The sequence below is a fragment of the Lampetra planeri genome, chromosome 18 (assembly GCF_965212315.1).
Source record: "Lampetra planeri chromosome 18, kcLamPlan1.2.h2, whole genome shotgun sequence".
Lineage (NCBI taxonomy): Eukaryota > Metazoa > Chordata > Hyperoartia > Petromyzontiformes > Petromyzontidae > Lampetra > Lampetra planeri.
Window position 1 is genome coordinate 1,285,481 of NC_136124.1, and position 18,911 is coordinate 1,304,391.

General features: G+C 45.4%; 1 protein-coding gene across 4 annotated transcripts in view; it reads right to left on the reverse strand.

Moving 5' to 3' along the window:
- The window catches only part of LOC144723456 (1-phosphatidylinositol 4,5-bisphosphate phosphodiesterase beta-1-like), a 144,598-nt gene that overhangs the window by 12,026 nt on the left and 113,661 nt on the right, over window positions 1–18,911 (reverse strand). Inside the window, exons 13-27 of one of the 4 annotated variants that reach the window (XM_078602228.1) lie at window positions 17,231–17,315; window positions 16,919–17,087; window positions 16,231–16,338; window positions 14,723–14,793; window positions 14,183–14,279; window positions 12,393–12,477; window positions 9,447–9,571; window positions 7,920–8,074; window positions 7,516–7,680; window positions 6,240–6,339; window positions 3,551–3,655; window positions 2,678–2,766; window positions 2,296–2,440; window positions 1,768–1,818; window positions 1,065–1,281 (exon numbers count right to left, since the gene is read on the reverse strand). In XM_078602228.1, the coding sequence (XP_078458354.1) occupies window positions 1,065–1,281; window positions 1,768–1,818; window positions 2,296–2,440; window positions 2,678–2,766; window positions 3,551–3,655; window positions 6,240–6,339; window positions 7,516–7,680; window positions 7,920–8,074; window positions 9,447–9,571; window positions 12,393–12,477; window positions 14,183–14,279; window positions 14,723–14,793; window positions 16,231–16,338; window positions 16,919–17,087; window positions 17,231–17,315 (1,767 nt within the window). Of the gene's footprint in view, window positions 1–1,064; window positions 1,282–1,767; window positions 1,819–2,295; window positions 2,441–2,677; window positions 2,767–3,550; window positions 3,656–6,239; window positions 6,340–7,515; window positions 7,681–7,919; window positions 8,075–9,446; window positions 9,572–12,392; window positions 12,478–14,182; window positions 14,280–14,722; window positions 14,794–16,230; window positions 16,351–16,918; window positions 17,088–17,230; window positions 17,316–18,911 lie in introns of all 4 variants that reach the window. The other 3 variants (XM_078602227.1, XM_078602226.1, XM_078602229.1) reach the window with 3 other exon arrangements.

Here is an 18,911-nt window from a genome sequence, read left to right on the forward strand (position 1 = left end):
GCAGAATACATTACAGGGTCGCACTCGCTTTCGGATGCGCTTCTGCGATCGTCTGGAAGCTCTTCCTTCCGATATTAGGAAGCCCCTGAAGTTATGCACTTCTAAATCTAGATTGAAAACTAATTTCGTTAGAACTGCTTTTTGTGTTTAGTTTGTTGTCCGTCCCCCACACCGCTGATTAACATGGTTGGCTATGTATGGTGCAATAGAAGTTCAAAATACATATTAATACGTACAGAAGAGATAAACGACTAGGGAAATGACAGGTGAGATTTAGACAAGAGATGTTGTGAGATTGCGGATTGAGTTTGAGTTTATTTGATTTGTTACATATGTAGTGTAATAGCGCCGGCTGGTGGACAGCAGCGGCAACTGTGGTGGACAGACAGAGGTAGGAGCTCTGTGCGTTCTAGAGGCAGGAGCTCTGTACGTTCTAGAGGCAGGAGCTCTGTGCGTTCTAGAGGCAGGAGCTCTGTGCGTTCTAGAGGCAGGAGCTCTGTGCGTTCTAGAGGTAGGAGCTCTGTGCGTTCTAGAGGCAGGAGCTCTGTGCGTTCTAGAGGCAGGAGCTCTGTGCGTTCTAGAGGCAGGAGCTCTGTGCGTTCTAGAGGCAGGAGCTCTGTGCGTTCTAGAGGCAGGAGCTCTGTGCGTTCTAGAGGCAGGAGCTCTGTGCGTTCTAGAGGCAGGAGCTCTGTGCGTTCTAGAGGCAGGAGCTCTGTGCGTTCTAGAGGCAGGAGCTCTGTGCGTTCTAGAGGCAGGAGCTCTGTGCGTTCTAGAGGCAGGAGCTCTGTGCGTTCTAGAGGCAGGAGCTCTGTGCGTTCTAGAGGCAGGAGCTCTGTGCGTTCTAGAGGCAGGAGCTCTGTGCGTTCTAGAGGCAGGAGCTCTGTGCGTTCTAGAGGCAGGTTCACTCTTCCACATGACACTGTCGTGGTCTACAGAGCTCTCACCTGGTTCAACAAAATAAACTCGAACTCCTGTTACTGAAGAGTGATAACAGACGTTGTCGGTACAGGGAAGGGTGAGGGGCCGCGCCAAACCCATCGCGATTGCGCGACCCGACACCTCACCTCTTTCCCTTGAAGAGTTTCCGTTCAAAAGACGCCCTCTGCCTGAGCAGGCCAGACTGCATGTCGGACAATTGCGACGACTGCTCCTTGATGAGGTCGGCCGCCTTCTTGCCGTTCTTCTTCTGCAGATCCTGCAGCTCCTTCATGTGCCGCTTGGACAACTTGGCAAGCAGCTTGTTGCACTTAAGGTCGTCCAGACTTGCGAGGCGCACGTCCGCTGTGAAAAGCCATGAGCATCGCAAAAGGATTTTCATTCACAGTGGCACTCGCAGGAACACCTCAGCGTCTCAAAGCGCCTCACAGCCTAGCCAAGGTAACCCCCGCCCGGTGGAGAATGTCCATACACCACCACACCGAGGGGTCTGCAGTAATGCCCTGCGATTGGGTATCATCTACCATAGGGGGCGATGTTGTGATGCGATTTTTACAATTTATATAATTGGAAAAATGTTTTCAGGTTTTGGAAATTTGTGAACAATGGCGCCGACATCTATGATCCACCAGTTTTTGAATAACGCTACAGGATCTGTGATGTCCACCGCGAGTGTTTATGGTAAATAGACCCACAGCATGAACCAAGAACTCAGGTGCATACATATTCTCCATTTAAACAAGCCTTAGACCACGACTTTCCTTTTCAGAGGAGAGTGTGGGATGCAGGAAAATGCAGTAAAGACAAAGTAGAATGACTCTGAACACTCACCTTGAAAATGCTCATCAATGCTGCATCTCTTATCAACTTTCGGGGACAGGCCTGTGAAACACCACACAGGACAATACATTGCTGTCAAAAGTGAAATGGCCACTCCAACTTAATTTAAATTTATCGTTAGTGGGCCATGCACATTACTTATTTCAGTTACTCAAGATTGTATACGTGAGAACCTCAAACTGGATGCAATTTAAGCCTGTATATCAGTTGATGTCGTGAGAATAATCTTAGATCGTTCCTATTGTTTACATTTATATTCATGCCTTCATCTTTCAAATCCAATCTCCAGAAAACACCGTGTAGTAAGACTTTGAAAAGCCTTTGTGAGAGCGTATTTCCTTGCCCGACTCCTATTCCATTTGTATTGTATTACTTTGATACAATCGCAATGTAGCTCTTACATCTTTATATGTGGTTGTTATGTCTGAGTGGAAGGAGCTATAACATGAGTCATCTGTGTGTTATAAATGGAGGAGCTCCGTGTGTTCTAGAGGCAGCAGTGTGGATGTGGCCACGTACCGAGGCCCAGCAAGTCTGGCGGGTTGGTGATGCTGGCCCGGTGTTTGTCCCGCGGTGCGGCCACAGGGTCAGGCCGAGGGCCGGGGCTTGGCCGCTGCGGGGTCTGAGGAGTCTGCGGTGCAGCCTGACCGTCCACCTGGTCCTGCTCCACGGGGAGCCCATCACACGCTCACCGTTAACATACAGCAGTGACTACCCTGATGATGATGATGATGATGGTGGTCATAAAACAAATGTCTATTGGGACATGCGACGATGGATTAATTTCACAATTAAAATCCTCTCTACACTTGAGAGCTTGGTTTAACCAGACAGCGGGCTAAAGTCAGCAGTGCCATTTGAACGCTCTGATCATCCTTGAAGATTCTTTTTAAATTCGTACCTCGTCCATGGTGAGAGATTCCAGCTGCTTGGCTCGCTGCTCCATCAACCCCTGGTACATTATGGGGTTGGACAATCCGCTGATGAAATCTTTAAAGAGACATAACACGAATAAAGACACACGTGGTTATTTTTGAAATTGCAGAATTCTATTCATAAATTAAGTTACAGTCACCCCTTGCTCAATTGAATGATGTGCAATTATTATTTACACTGATGGAAGTCGACAACCCATGATGGAAATTCCACATTCATTTGGCAGGGACCAGTCTGTCCTTAGGGAAAGCTTTAGTAGGTGGTGCTCATTATGATGATCGGATGAGATCATGCTGGCCAAGGTTTAAACTCACATTGCTATGTTTGGGAACCTTTCCACTCAATCACCTCGCAGTACTTAAAATTAAGGCTACAATTTTGGCACAATCATCTTCAGTGAGATTTCATGGCATTGTTTAAAGTAAATTTAAGGCACACCAAATCGAACGTGTTTCTATAGTCCTCCCCACTCCTCCCCAGCCATTTACAAGATTGTACGTACTTCCGTGACCACCACGAGCGAACTCCAATGCCCTTCTTGCACATTCAAAGTAGCATTTATCTAAAATAAATACTCAGGACAATAGGCTTAACTCATCGGGATTAGTGGCAATGTTTTTCAACCACTGTGCATAATGACCTTAAATACAATAAAGGGGGCAGGGGGCAGGCTTATTTACTTAATGTTACAGAGAACATGATGGTCCAGGCCAGAAGGCTCTTGCACCTGGAGTTCTTCAGTCACAGACTCTACTGGGGCAGAGCTCTACAAGGTTAGTGCCCGTGATCGATGGGAAGAGACAGGAAACAGCCAGGGTCAGAGACGCCCCATACTCACTCTCAAAGGCGACCGGGACATAATCCTTGACTTGAATGAAAACGAAAATTGCAGGGAGGCTCAGCGGCTGGTTGCTCTCATTTCGTAGACAAATGTGGTGGAAACCTGGAATAAACGAACCGCGCCAAGCCAAGCGTGCCAAACAAATAAGAGGTGGCATTTCTCGTGGGCACAAAAAACAAAAGCATCGATTATTGATTCTGGCGGTCACAACACTTGCATCAAATCGTACACGTGAGAATAGATATTTTTTGTGGTAACATGGACTGATAAGTTGGGACAACACCTGGCAAAAACTGAAAAGGACAGGTAAAAATGGAGAGAGTTGACAGACAGGCCATCAGTGGAGCCCCCACAACCACTGTGGTTAAGAGAAAGACAACGATGACAATGACGATGACATCTGACTTGTCCAAATCACACGGAACACTCCCAATCTCATCAGATATCTCATGCGAAGCAAGAGTTGAGCCTGAATTGTGCTTGGATGGGTGAGCACCATGCACAACAGGTATTATAGGCTTGCTGTGGGGCCACATTCTGAAAGCAGCAGAGGGCAGTGCAGCAAAAGTCACAGTTATATGATATTCTTTGGGTCCTTCTGTAAAGTCACGTAGATAGAAAAAATAAGAATAAAATAATGAAAATTAAAATGAAGTGAATAATAAAAAATATCACGACGCTTCGATCGCAACGCAAGCAATCGTCATCAGGAGAAAAAAGAGGGGGAAAGCTGCTGTTTTAAAGGTTTGAAATGAGTGTAGCCCAAGGGTCATAAACTAAGTGGGTGGGGCTAGTGATGTGAAAGTGAGAGATTAGCATGTCAATGGAAGATCACAGAGCCACCTCCACATAGAGGACACGTGCTTCAAGTCAAGTTCTATGACACTTCTATGCCTCCCCTCCCGCCCACATCAATGCTCCCAAGCTTCACAAACACATACAAACCAGGGAAATGAAGTCTGTTCAAATAACCCTCACGATCCACATGACATTGACCACGACGTAGAAAACACTCGTTTTAAACATGAATCGGAACAATTTATCGACTTGAGTTGGGGGTAGAGGGTGTGTGGGAGAGGCAAATCATAACACAATATTTTTCATGGGCTCCCGGTACTTTGCGTCTACCGTTCTAGCTGAAGGCAGACAAAAGCGATGAACATTCTGGGGGCCGGAAGGCAGAGAAGTGAACGTTATGAAGTCCACGAAAGAATGTGTCACTTCAGTACTGATGTATGGTGGCAATACGCAGACTGCGAGACGCAGAGATCATTCAGCAGACAGCGCAAAGAGGATTCGTAAGCTGTGCTGCGTGTGACAGTTGATGCCTTGTGGTGCTTTTATATATATTTAGTGCTCATGATATTACACCCAAAATCACCGGTTCAAAGCTGATCATGGAATCATCGTTTATCATCCTAGCCACACGTTGAATTGCCTATGAAGATTGATTGAGGGGGGAAGTCGTGGAGAGACAGAAATGCTTTGGTTCCCACACATTTTAAGGCCATATCCTACAGCTCTCCAGCGGCTCTGAGCAGTATGTTGCAGTTAATCTTAAGTCGTTACTCAAATAGAACATACACAGCAACTATTGCCCCCCCCCTACCCGCAAACCATAATAATAATAATACATTGGCAGGACCCTCGTGAAAAAGATTTGTGAGACGCAGTGAGGCTTTCCTGGGAAAATTAGCATGATAACAAAAACAATGCATTAATTTAAAGTTCTTTAAAATTTGCTCAAAATGAAAATAACAACATTCCAATTAAGCCAATACTGAATGAACCGCCCCACTGCCACCATTGACAACTGCCTCGTTAAATAAAGACACACACAGTAGTGTAATGTTTCCAGCAATGCCACTTGTGATTGACAGGTCACTGGCTAAAACAGCATCCCTCCTGCAAGTGACCATGCGGTGGTGATCATCTCTATTGGGGGTTCAGAGGGAATTCCACATTCATTTGGTGGGAGCCAATTTTTCCACTGGACATCATCATCATTCAGCAGCAGATGCAGCAGCAGCAGCCATAATCAATACACTTCTGGATGAAGGAATCTCCACGCTGTTACCATACGATATATATCCAGCTCGTAGGACAAATGCAGCACTCATTTAAGGAATGCCAGAGAGATGATGCACTGAGTGACATTGATTGACTATGTTACGTATCTCTTGGATTCGTTTTGGGGTTGTACCGCTTGTTATTTGGCACATTGTCCGACGTTTCGCTCTACGAACTGGGAGTTTTTTCAGGAATCGAATATTCAGCGCATGCTGACAGGCACAGATTGCAACATGAAAAACATTGGAGAGCTAAATTTCGATTTAAAGCTTTCGTGACTGCAGGGATTCATCTTCTTGGTTCTTTCGGTAAAGTCACGTAGAAGGGAAGTAATAAAATAATACAAATAAAACATAATAAAATAATTCTCAAGACGCTGTCTCCCCGACAGACCTGGTCTTCACCTGAGGACGGCTGCTTGCGTTGTGGCCGAAACGTCGTGAGGACATTGGAAAGCTGTACAGCGCAACAACTACAAACCTACGCAGTAGTCCTACGCTTTGAACGTGCTACTGTTCAATGGCAGAGGCAGGGTGAATGACGATTGCGGTGGTTTGTTTTTGGTTGGGTTTTTTGTTTCATTCTCTGAATCAAGTGTGCAGCTCTCCCCCCTCACCAGGGCGGATGGCAGACACAGGCAGGATGCGGTGTCCGACGAACTTCCCACCCTCCTCAAACACCCCGATGCGCAGTGACGCAAGGCTGGGCAGCACCACCTGCGGACACAACCACGCATACTCGTCATCACGACCGCCAGCCATGGTCAACCGTCATCGTGGTCATGCAAGCGTGGTCTCTGTTGGTCTCTATGTCCAGGCACTGCCTGGGTAGGTTGGGCAAAAACACCTCTCCATACTTTCCACTCTTTTCATTTTCTGTCTCCATTACTCTCCAGTCCTCTCCTTTCTTTCCCAAGGCCTCAACAACATTATCTGTAGACCTCATTTTTGCCTTGGATCTCAGTTTCCTTCCCTCCGAACAAAAACTTTTTATTTTTGGGAATGTTGCCTCTTCTATCCTTTCGAGCACTTCTCATTCTCCTGCCAGCTCGCTGGCGTGCTTGTCCTTCACCTGATGGAATCTCGCTGGATTTCATTCATTTTAAATGTTGTTCTCTGCATACCACCTGCAGTGGCCAAACTTTATCGGCACAAATATCTTCATGAAGTCAATAAAACATGGTATAACCACATAACGGGAAGTTTTATCACTCTTCTTCATCATCACCGTCAGCCAAGATAAATCCACTGCTGGATGAAGGCCTCCCCACGCCGTCGCATTCTCTCATGGGTTCTGCGAATGTAACAATCAGCTTGGCATCTGCACATGATCTAATTTCAATGCTGTATCCCTTGGCCATCATCATGGATGATGAAATCGGAGTTGCAAGTGACCAGGTGTCAGGTTTCAGGCTGCACTACCGTTAACATCCCACCACGGTGGTGATATGTTAACTACCTCTCCTGATATACAGGAGACCGTGGGTTCGATCCCAACCCGAGGCCTGTTGTATATCATTTATGGCCAGGTCGCTTCTGAAAAAGAGCTATATAGCCCAGTGGGTCTTACCTGGTAACATAAAAAAAATATTTGTTCAGTAGTTTTAGTGAGCGCTTTTATTCGTAATCAAATAAACGTTGGTACCAACAGGTGAAATATCTGGCCTAAGCCTATCATAATTTCTTATTATTACGCTTGTTTACTCAGGAAAGCTTCACCAATTCTAAAGACATTTTTATCGGAGGGTCCTGCCTTGTTGTCACAGTAGAGGGGGGTGGGCAATGCTGCTTCGTAGTGTAATTTCAAGATATTTTTTTCATTATTGGGATAATTGAGCAGTGCCAGTTTGTTTTGTGTGTTAATAAAAGGAAATTAAAACGCAGTGGACTGACCTTGTCAAAGACAAAGGGGTCCTCTTCCCACACCGGGTTGATGGAGTTGTTGTCTTTGCTGGTGCGAGTCTTGTATTTCCGCTTGGTGTCCACAGGCAACCCGAACATATCCACCTCCACGTACGTGCTCACTTTCCTGTCCGACAGGAACTGGCCCGAGATCACCTGAAGATGCACACACAGAGGATTCCTCTCATCTTACTCCTCCCTTTGGTCATCTCATGAAAAGTGTGTACATTGAAAGTGGGGGCCTCTAAATATTTGTTTTGCTTTGGGCCGCCAAAGGGGATGACACCACCACTCTCCGTCTATTCCTATGCTGCCACTCCAATCACTGTCTACCCCTGCCCCTATACTGCAATCTCTGCCCGTGCCAACGCTTGCATCGTTCACGCGGGGGCCACCTTGACAGAGATGGTGTTGGCGATGACCCCGTCGATGATGTCCTGCGTGAAGGGGTCAAACTGCTTGTCGGCCCGGCGCATGAACTCTGGCTTGAGCAGGTAGCCACTGCGGCAGTTGTACTCGAAGATGCCCATGTTGAGCTGCATGGCCAAGTCTGGGTGGCGGAGAAGGTGAGAGAAATCAGTTCTCACTGTGGGTTGTGAAGGAGTGTGGACATCTACCGGAAATTATTGTAAATATGCATAGAGTGAAAGAAAAAACTGTCCTTGGTTAACCCAACACAATACAGTTTGGATGTATACAGCGTGTATAGACGCAGCCATATTTCAAGGTGTTGTAAAAATAGTGGGACGTGAGCATCCAGGGGAAAATAATATATTTATTTCCTTAGGAGGAGAGGAGGTCTTGAGTGTCCACTTGAGCAGGGAGTCGAAAGAAAAGCTTGTTGGTGGAAGGGAGGTTCAGATTACAGGGGCAGCAGCAGATAAAGAGCCACCCCTCGCTTGCAGAAGGTAGACTCTGCAATGTGTCACAGTACGGCTGTATTGAGACTTTTACTAATATGAATTTAATTTTAGTGAAATACCTACTATGATCACCCAGCAATGTCTGTCCTTAACGAACATGACGTCACTCCACATCGACCAGTCCCCCTCATTAATAATCATGAGTGGGTGACGTCCTCCAAATGGACACCCCCCCCCCCGCCATTCATAATAATTAGCGGCTGACGTCACTCCACATGGGGGCCGAGGCGCCTCCTCTCTCGTCCCCGAAGTCAACTTACAACCCTCACTACAAAGGCAGAATCCTTACGTCACGCGATCTCCATAACGCTGTTGAGACATCAAAGTAAAAAGGACGTCATGATGAACAAGGAATTATAACCTTAAAATGAAATAGGTCTGCGTCACCGCGCCCTTACAAATTGCACACGCATTAGTGCAATGAATATCACGTCGTGTTCTACTTTTTGCTTGCAAGTTTCAGATTTACTACAATACACCCGTCTTTCAACGGGCAAAAGGCGAGTAAATTATAATAGGCTATTCTAGGATAGGCGAGGACGGTGCTCTGCGCTGTGAACCCAGTGACCTGAACTTGATTCACGGCCATAGCTGACGTCAGTGGAGAGTGACCATCGGATCAAGTCCCGGCCATCCTGCAGCCTGCGGCCTGCAGCCTGCGGCCTGCGGCCTGCGGCCTGCGGCCTGCGGCCTGCGGCCTGCGGCCTGCGGCCTGCATCCTGCGGCCTGCGGCCTGCGGCCTGCGGCCCGCGGCCCGCGGCCAGCGGCCTGCGGCCTGCGGCCTGCGGCCTGCGGCCTGCGGCCTGCAGCCTGCAGTAGCAATAGAAGAGTGATACAGAGGCAGCTGAGCAGCAGTCACGAAAGTTTAAAGTCAAAATTTAGCAACTTTAAATCGATGTCCTATCTTGTACATCCACATGCTGGTTTCGGGGGACAAGACGCGCGTTAGAGAAGGCTTTGGCACAGAAAAAGGAAGTGATGTGGAGCAGAGCAGCTCACCCAACGTCTGGTAGTTCAGGGCCACCATCTGGCAGCCGGCGTTCCAAAACACCTGCGGCATGTAGTTGGAGGAGTCGACTCGTGTGCCCTTGGGATAGATGCGGCTCAGCTGGGTCTTGTTGTATCTTCAGGAGTCGATGCGGTGTTGATGGCGGTGGACAAGTCGAGAGGTTGCTGATTAAGGTGCCACAACAGCCTCTTACTTTGAAGATTGTTAAAAATAACTGGGTTTTAGCGCCATATACATTTTTTTAAATGAAATATGTACATTTGTAGGGAACACTGCAACGGACCAATGGTTATCCACGCTGCACTTGCAATCCGGAGGGTGCGGGGGTTCGACTGGCGGCAAGTGAAAACAATGGTGCAAGTTTCTTAAATCCGCCTGCCTCAGCCCACCAAGCAGTGCCAACCGGTGCACCACGGTCAGGTCAATCATTAGGTGATGTGTGGTGGGGTGTAGTGTCAGTACTGCTACACCTTCAAGACTTCAGGCCACAGTGGAAAAGTAGATAAAAAACTACTTTTGAGAAGGGCTCTCTGGAGCTCCCTCGAGTGGAGGCTCTTCAGCGACCAGCAGTGGTGAGAGGAAGCAATTGCAGGGCCGCACCTTTGCCCTTTATAGTTTTTAACTCCAACTGTGCTATCAACATCATATCATGAGATGAAGAAGTGTCGATACGGAACTTTCGCAAAGCAATGCCATCACCTTGTGTCAGAGCTGGAATTTCGCCAATTGAATTGAAAATAAAAAAGTGTAATGACTTCTTTTTTCTCTCTCTACAGTTATTGGTAACCGGGCTGAGATCAATAATTCACGACACTTCAGAACCTAGTTTAATCATGGGCAACTGAGATCCTGGATTAAAACCGAGCCTTTCAGATGTGCTGGCTCATAGCTCTGAGCCCTGAGCTACCTGATCAAGTCAATTAAAAATGTTATGCATACCGTATTCACAACGTTTAAGAGAAGGATGTTTTCATAATATTGATAGTGCAAAAATCTATTGCATTCTGCCTTGGTTAACATTTTTGAAGAGTTTTTAACGGCCACAATGTTTGCAATGAGATATGTAGTTAAGTCGATTGGGAAAAAAATGAAGTTAATACTTTGGCACGTACAAATAATATCTTTGCAAACGTGAACAATCTTGTTGGGTGGTGGAAGTTAATCACAATAATGTTGGCATACAACTACTTTGTAGTCATGTAGCCAAACCCACTGCACTGGCTAAACAGGAATATGTTTACGTTAGTCTTAAAACAGTAACCTTGTTTTTTAATTACTTTGGCGATTACATAAATATAAAAAAATAATTCCAACTCTTTGGAGCTGGTAACCATTGCAAAGATTGTGCATACACACCATGCAATGAGTGCGTTTCGAGTGTAAGAATCGATTTCAATCGATGGATAGTAGCCTGCGGTCAGCGAATAAAAGTTGAGAAGGCTGTACCAAAATATTGCCGATGCAGAAGTCCAACACTGCCCACTAGTGGAAGGGATGACCAACCGACAGCAGAAGTTTACATTCCTGTGGCACACCAACAACACCCTTTGTAAACAGCATGATCGACCTGTGCACAGTTACCCCCCCACCACACCCCCCACCCACCCCCCGTATGAACATACTCCAGGTAACGAGCCCAGGCACGTTGGCCGCGTTGCCATAGCTCAATGGGCCCGACCCGAACTAAACCGACCGACCGTCTGGGTGCGTTTTCTTTGGGTACCTCGATTTCTCGCCCGCAAGCCAAACAGTCATGAATGGAATTGGCCAATAATCCCAATTGCAATACACTCCTTAAAGAGTCGGGGCTAAATTGGGCTTTTTATATAAAGGATATTATGATGAATAAATAGTCCCCATGAGCCAAGCCCTCTAAGTGAAACCCACAAAATTTGTACCATGCTTGGGGGGAATCTAATAGATGAATCTGATGGATTGCGTAAGTAAAATGTGTATCATAAATCCTCCTCCACTCAGCAGAACCAATTAATAAAGTCGTCACATGAACAAAGTACTCGTTTATTACTGTTTCAGCACCATCGGTGTGTTGTTGGAAAGCAATGTCAGAACATTTAACGAATTGGGTATGACGTTTCGCTGGTAGTTAGAGCCAGTATCATTAGGCAGTTTACAGAATTCTCAAAATATCCTTCAGCATTTGGTCACGTGACTTGATTAATTGGCTGTGTTGAGTGGGGGAGGTTTAACGACACATATTTTACTCAAACGATCTGGTTAAAAAACAAATTACAGATCACAATAATTGTCGTGCAAGCTTACGCATCAAATTAGATTAATCTGATATAAAACAAATACCAAATCTAAGAAAAAAACATAACAAAAAGGACATTAAAATGCTTGCAAGTAATTCAGTCTATAATCAGCAGTGGGAGACACAATAAAAAGTCCTGCTATGCCGCATGATTCACAAACACGGTCATTCACAAAAAACAATGGAACTAAAACTGAATAGTGTACAACGAATCTCGAAGAGACGTATTACATTGTGAGGCACAAAGATAAATGGAAGGGACATTAAAAGAATATGAAGACAAGTAAGTGTGGCTTGGACAGGACACATCGCTACGAGCAATGATGGCTGATGGGCCATAATAATGACGGTGTGGCAACCAAGTAATGGAAGTGTATTTAAAAGTACCTTCATATAGGAAACGGAGCGATGAAATCAGCTCGTGTGCATGTTTTAGGTGAATTATTACATCTCATGCTCATGATGGACAGTGCCTTGTGGAGGCCTTCATCCAGCAGTGTAATGACCATGATTTATCTCACTGCATCACGCGCTTTCAGGTGCGCTTCTGCGGCCGTCTGGAACGCTCTTCCTTCCAGTGTTAGAAAGCCACCGGAGCTCTGCACTTTTAAGTCATCATCTGGATTGGAGGGGTGAGGATGCCACGACGCCAGTGGGAGGATACTCCACAAACTCCACGGGACACTTGGTAAGCTGCTCCATGCCCTTGCTCTCCACGAAGGATGACATCTCGTAATTTCGGTTCCTCTCTGAGCGAGAGAAAAGGGAAATTACCGCGTGTTTTTTGTTTCGAGCACGGAGAATTGTTGAAACACGTGTGGAATATCCGAGCGCAATATATTTCACGTACCACAAGTCTGACGGCCAAAAGCAACGAATGCCTCTACACGTCAAATTAAAACATAATTTATTTCTTCTGTAGAATAATGTCAACTCTTTAAGCAATGTTTTAATACCAGTATCACATTTTTAAAATTATCTTCATGAATATATGTTTAAAACGTTTTGTTTGTATTACATGCAGTTACATAAACATTGGCATCACAATTTCTATCAGGCTGTGAAGAGAATACCAAAATGCATCTCCGAAATAACAGAAAAAGGCCTCCTTAAGTCACTCTGTATGCAACACAATTGCAGCGAATCTGTGATAAGGCCATAAAGCAGTGTTAATTTAGTCAGCTGCGAGTATAATTATGTTCGAAACAACCTGTGGCATTTTAGTCAAGGCTTAGTCTGTGGATATCATTTAGTCAATAACACTGAGAATAGCGTTAATTTAGTCAGAACTGTGTTATTTGAACGACTTTATAAAATCCACAGACTAAGACCGGACTAAAATTCCACGGATTATCATTGCCCGTCGTCGATTTTAAGACTAAAGCACTGACGGCATCAAACTCTGGCCGTGAGAAAACCAAAGAATGCTCCTTCATTATAAATAGTGGACAACATGTCGGGCGACGTGCCTTTATTAAGATTGATTAATGATTATGATCGAATGGTGAATGTGCAGGTTTCCATTAGAGCGGTAAGAGCAAATCCAATAGCCTATTTGAGTTCTGTTTACAATGAGCAAACCTGATTAAGCATGCAAGGGCACGTCTGCCTTGCCAAGCAGGTCTCTCTTTCACAGGAGCGGAGATGATCAAGCAATTCCGTGACCTACCCAACAACTTTTGCAACAGATGTCACGTCCCTTGAAATTTGAATAATCACGTATACAAGTTGGGAAAAAAATAATAATCCTTTTGCAGGAAAATCTGTGATCTCGGAGTGTGCATTATTATAGCACTGGCCTCTGTAGCGAATTATTCAATAAAGTGATATTCTTGATGTAAAAAAAAGATGACAGTTGAAATCTAGTTGAGGCTGCTCATTGAAATTCTAATTATCGACGGCGAGTAAACTACGATAAAATACAGCAAATAGAGACACAACAACGATTGTGGAGCACTCAGCTTTGCAACCCTGCTGCTAGACTTTATTTTTTTAAAATCCCCATTATAAGACGCACACTCCAGTACCATCCCAACCTGCTTTTTTTTACATGAATTTAAATCCCGCATCAAACTGCATTGCACGAGTGACCTCACGCCTCATTGGGCTTGCCCTTCAGTACCCGGTCACGTTTTTGTTCATTAGCGCAATACACACGTTGTTCACCAGGCGGCGACCTAGTCAACACGATGCCTATTAAAGATGTGTTTTCTCTTTCACGCGGTGAGTTTTCTTGTCGCTATTTCTGGTTTCACACCATTCTGAAAAACATGTCATGTGACCTCGGTCTAAGGTCATAGGTCGCACAGAGCCAATCGTCAAATTCTTAAGTCCAATACTCTTTCCATTCAGAAAGAGCGGGTCCTCAATCCACTTTGTAGGGGAGCATATTGCTCAAGCAAGTCCTGCGACTGACAAAAGAATGATGCACAAGGAATGGAAGCTGACACTCACTCTTGGCATCCTCAAATGAGTCGAACTTGATGGGCTGCACATAGTTCACCAGGTTGGACATCTCTTCCGAGGCTCCCGCTTCAATGCTTGCAGTTCCCTGAGCATCCAAAGCGTTCAAATTTAATACAAGGCAAAGGTACAGGGCTGAAATTATTTCCTTATGGCACTGCTGGTGGAAGGGCATCCATTAACGCAGAGCTCAAGAGATCCCCTGTCATCCGGCCTACTCTTCCACACTCGGGAGATGTCTTTCCACACAGAAAGGCATCCAAGCCAGGAATCGAACCCAGGCTCTGCTTGCTATGAAGGAAGAGTGTTACCACTGCTTCCACCCTGTATCATATTTACCTATTTTTAGGTTTTTTCAGTAAAGTCACGTAGATAAAAATTAAAATTAAACGTTTTAATTTAAATTTTTATCTACGTGACTTTACCGAAAAAAACCTAAGAATATGAATCCTTGCAGTCACGAAAGCTTCAAATCTAGAATTAGTATTTACCTATTTAATGAGAGATTCTGGATTCGGTGTGTTACCGCACCTCATCTGTGTTGGCCTTTTTGAGTTCCTCTTCGTTGTAGTCTTCATCATCGCTTCCCACGTCCTCATCGCCTGTAACAAGTTGGCATCACTACTTCAAGAGAATCACCCAAAAGAACGTGCATATTAATAGGAATGAACTCCAGCCTCCAAGCAATACCATCCTTGCAAGGCTAAGTGTCCGTCCGCACCACACTCGCGCTCCATGTTCAGTAGCACACGTGACATGGCAGTGACATGGCCGAGTGGCAGCAGAGGTTTGCGGTTCGAGCCCAGAGGCCACCCTGGTTTATACTGCAGGAGCATTAACTGTGTGCTTCACAGCGGGAGTTAAAAGGCCACCGTGCGTCGGCGTCATGATCCAAATTTGATAAATGATGAGCAAATTATATTTATTACGCAATTGGGAAAAGCCACAGACCAAGATTGCATTTACATGCCGAGGCATTTCAGAATCAGAATTATTTATACTGAAGCTCTTTTTGACAGACATCCAGCAGCCACAGGACAGCGCTGCATTCACCTTGTGCCACACAGGGACAGCTGCCACCAGGGGGGTCCCCTCAGCTAGACTACAGGAGGGCACTGGAATGGTTGAGATGAAATGTGATGTAAGGTGCTATGAGTTGCATTTATGATCCCTATAAATGGAAATCCTTAACAGCCCAATTTAGTCATACATACATGGGTACTTCCACGAACAGGCACTACTGGTTGGGCTACGGCTTGCAATAATTTGCAGCTGCGTCAATTCACCGTGCTCAAACTACTGAGCGAGCACTTGATGTTGCAGAAGCAAGGAGCGACGGTATGTCAGCGCAGTATTCTTGCGTATGCCCAGCGTCGGTCTCATGGGTTCGCTCGGCGCGTGAATTACGGTCTGTGTGCGGAGCTCCGTTTGACATCTATAAACGTGTCAAGCGGCCATTAGTTATTTCACCTTTCTTTCGCTCGCACCTCCCAGAGTGCGTCGCTATCCGGTGCAAACACGGGCACAAGGTGTGCCATGAAATTTACTGCGCTGTCCAACCGTGTCCGTAAACAAAACAAGAAATGATTTTAAAACGCTTCCGAGCTTGTCAGTGCCTTCACAAATCTTGGCAGCCCAACGTAAACTTCCCTCGTGCCGCCCTCAATCGTTGCCGCGCCGTTTGCCGAGCACCGCGTTGTAAATAACGGGACATCCGTCATAGGCCTACGCATCAGCCCCTCTGCCCAAACGGCGCAGTCCGTGACAGATATCCCACGCATATATTTGACGGCTTAAGACACAGGGGGCTTGGAACGTTCTACGTGTTTGCACATGGGGGTGGCACGGCGATTCTAACTGTCCTTGGATCAAAATAGAGTCAACCACCGCTGACTTTCCCACAAAGCGGTAGTAATTTTATTGACCCCACAGGAACGATGGGCTGAGTCAACCCGCGGCCAGGCTTTGAACTCGCCGGCTTGCAATCGCAAGCCTCTTACTCTACCCCCCTGAGCCACTTGGATACAGACATGAATTACCGAAGGATTTCTTGAACATGGTGGACTTCTGCCAGTCAGTGTTCTTGGCGACTTTCTCTGTGCCGTTGGGTGTAGCTTGAGCCTGTGAGTTGTCTGCTGGCTCCACTCCTATGGGAGATGCTGGGGGTCATGTTAAATGGTACTGTGGGTGCGCCGTGCGTCTCACGAATGCATGAACTAAACGCACTTCTGTCTTCTTTGCTCAATTATGCTCCCATGGGAATATGCTCTGTTCTATACTCTCTTCGGGTGATTAAATAATTAATTACGATGACGATATTCCACACGGTGTCCGTGTCTACCACGGGATTATGATGATGACGATGATAAAGATAATGACGTTCAATTATGGCCATGTTCTATGTGCCATAAAATCCACTGTTGGTCTGTCCTACCCCTACCTTCACCAACCCACACTGACCAGTGTGGTGAAGGGGTGTCAACATGACCCTTACAGTCTGCGCTGCTTGGGGAAATGGGCTGTGAATCTACAATGTCTTCAATGTGATGTCAGAAACCACAGTACACAGTGAATATAGTTATGAATGATGACAATGAAGATGACAATGTATGTCATTTACAATTGTGTGTTCATGCGTTGGTGGTATCCACAGCACAATGATGATGATGAGCATCATGACAATGACGATGGCAGTCGTGACGGCCACCAATTGTGGCCTCTGCTCACCAGTTGAAGCAGGAACGTCCCCGATGCTGGACTCGCTCGGAGTGTTGGAGTTGGTCACCTCCAGCTTCTTGCGGGCCGTATCCGCCTTGGAAATCTTCTTCTTCTTGTTCTTGATGAGAATTTTCCCTTTGAGCTCTTCAGGACTGGGCAGCGGCACCCCAGATTCCAGCTGAACAACACAAAACGGACAAAATAAATACACGGGGGGATGATACGAGGAAAGGCACATAGGAAGAGTCGTCCCACGCGCCAGAGCGAGCGTTATTCAGCGAGCCGCACGGGGAGGGAGGGTTTCGAGCGTTGCGTGCGCACCGGATATTTGTCAAGAACGTCCACGAGCAGAGCGTCTCCAAACATCAGCCTGCAGTACTCCGCCATCTTGGCCTGCTGCTTGGGGCTGTCGCGAAAACAAATATATACATTAGTAAATAAATACATTGACGATACAAAACACGACAAAATCAACGAAAACTAAACATTTACAGAACACGTAGGTTTTGTCGGCTAATGTTACAATTCATGATTGCAGTGGTCTAAACCACTCTGAAATCATGTTTGGTTTTGATTTCACAGTATGAAGGCCAAGGCATTCATGCAGGTGATTTAAATGTTTTTGGAGTTATTGTATACTTGTTAACTTCACAACTGTGTAAAGAACGGGTGCAATATAATCCAAGTAAAAAGCAAGACACTTGCACGACATTCAAAATAAAGTGCCCAATAAAATGAATACATTGTTACATATATAACTGAAGGAATACTATAACATGGAATGCAGTACAGTATATATATACAATTTATGGCTTAAATGATACAAATTAGTCTCTCACTCAAGACTATTCACAGGTATTCAGTGAAGATATTTTGTGAACATTTTAAAAAACCAAAGGTGTTAACATAAATTCAGAAAGTATAAACCAACCAACTCAATATTTGCCAGTGCCAGCCATTGTGAACGATCAGTAGAATTGAACTTCAGGAAATTACCGAATATCTGAAAGGAGGAAGTCTGCGAGTTTGGGAGAGCGATAAATGAAAACAAAAGTCACATTCAACGAAGTTTTCTCAACGAGAGACAATTATTGTATTGTCGTTACACAACTTGAACAGACTAAGGAGCATTTAATCATTAAATTGTGCCCTGGATCAAACTGATTAAATGAGGAGGTGAGGCGAGTGCAGGTTGCAGTGCTTTTGAATTTTTTTTTCCATTTTATAATGAAAATAAACACAAAAATGTTCCTTTAGAAGAAAGTTTTCCATCAGTGCGTATTGTCGAGGATGACACGTGGATGGTAAAGCATAGACGCTGACAAAAGAAGTGGAATAAAAGCTGCAAATGACACACACACAAAACATGGAGGGATGCACGATTGGGATTATAATGAGAGATAAAAACAGGAACACGTGGACTAGACATGGAATTAAACATCATATCTACTCTGAAGAAATGTAAGTGGGCTTGGGCAGGACACATTTGCTAGGACAAGACAGTGGACAGAATAGCGGCCAGAGCGAGAGTAGTGAGAGGATGACCGCCACAGAGATGCAGCGAAGCGATTAGCTCGCGTGCAGGAACCAGATGGACTATGGCGTTGTCAGACCATGGGAAATGGCAACGCCGTGGTGAGGCCTTCACCCAGCAGTGGATTGATCACGGCTGCAGCTACTGCTGATGAAAATAAAGAAGAAGTTTGTTTGATGTCATTCTGACAATTGAACAATCACTTGCAAGAGGGTACATTGGGGCATGGTGCTAGTATCTTGCAGAATGCTGATTGAAACATCGATGAATACAATTTAGCAAAAGAACATTTGATGGAACAACTGACCGTGCAGGGCATGTCATACTTTACCCTTGCCCAATGATTCGATGAATTGTCCCAATTTAATGTATTAATACATTTACATATTTAATTTAAAACATGTTTACCATCTCATTTGTGTCGTCTCCTGTTTATTCCGTCTCAGGAGGTCTTCTCCACAAATCTGG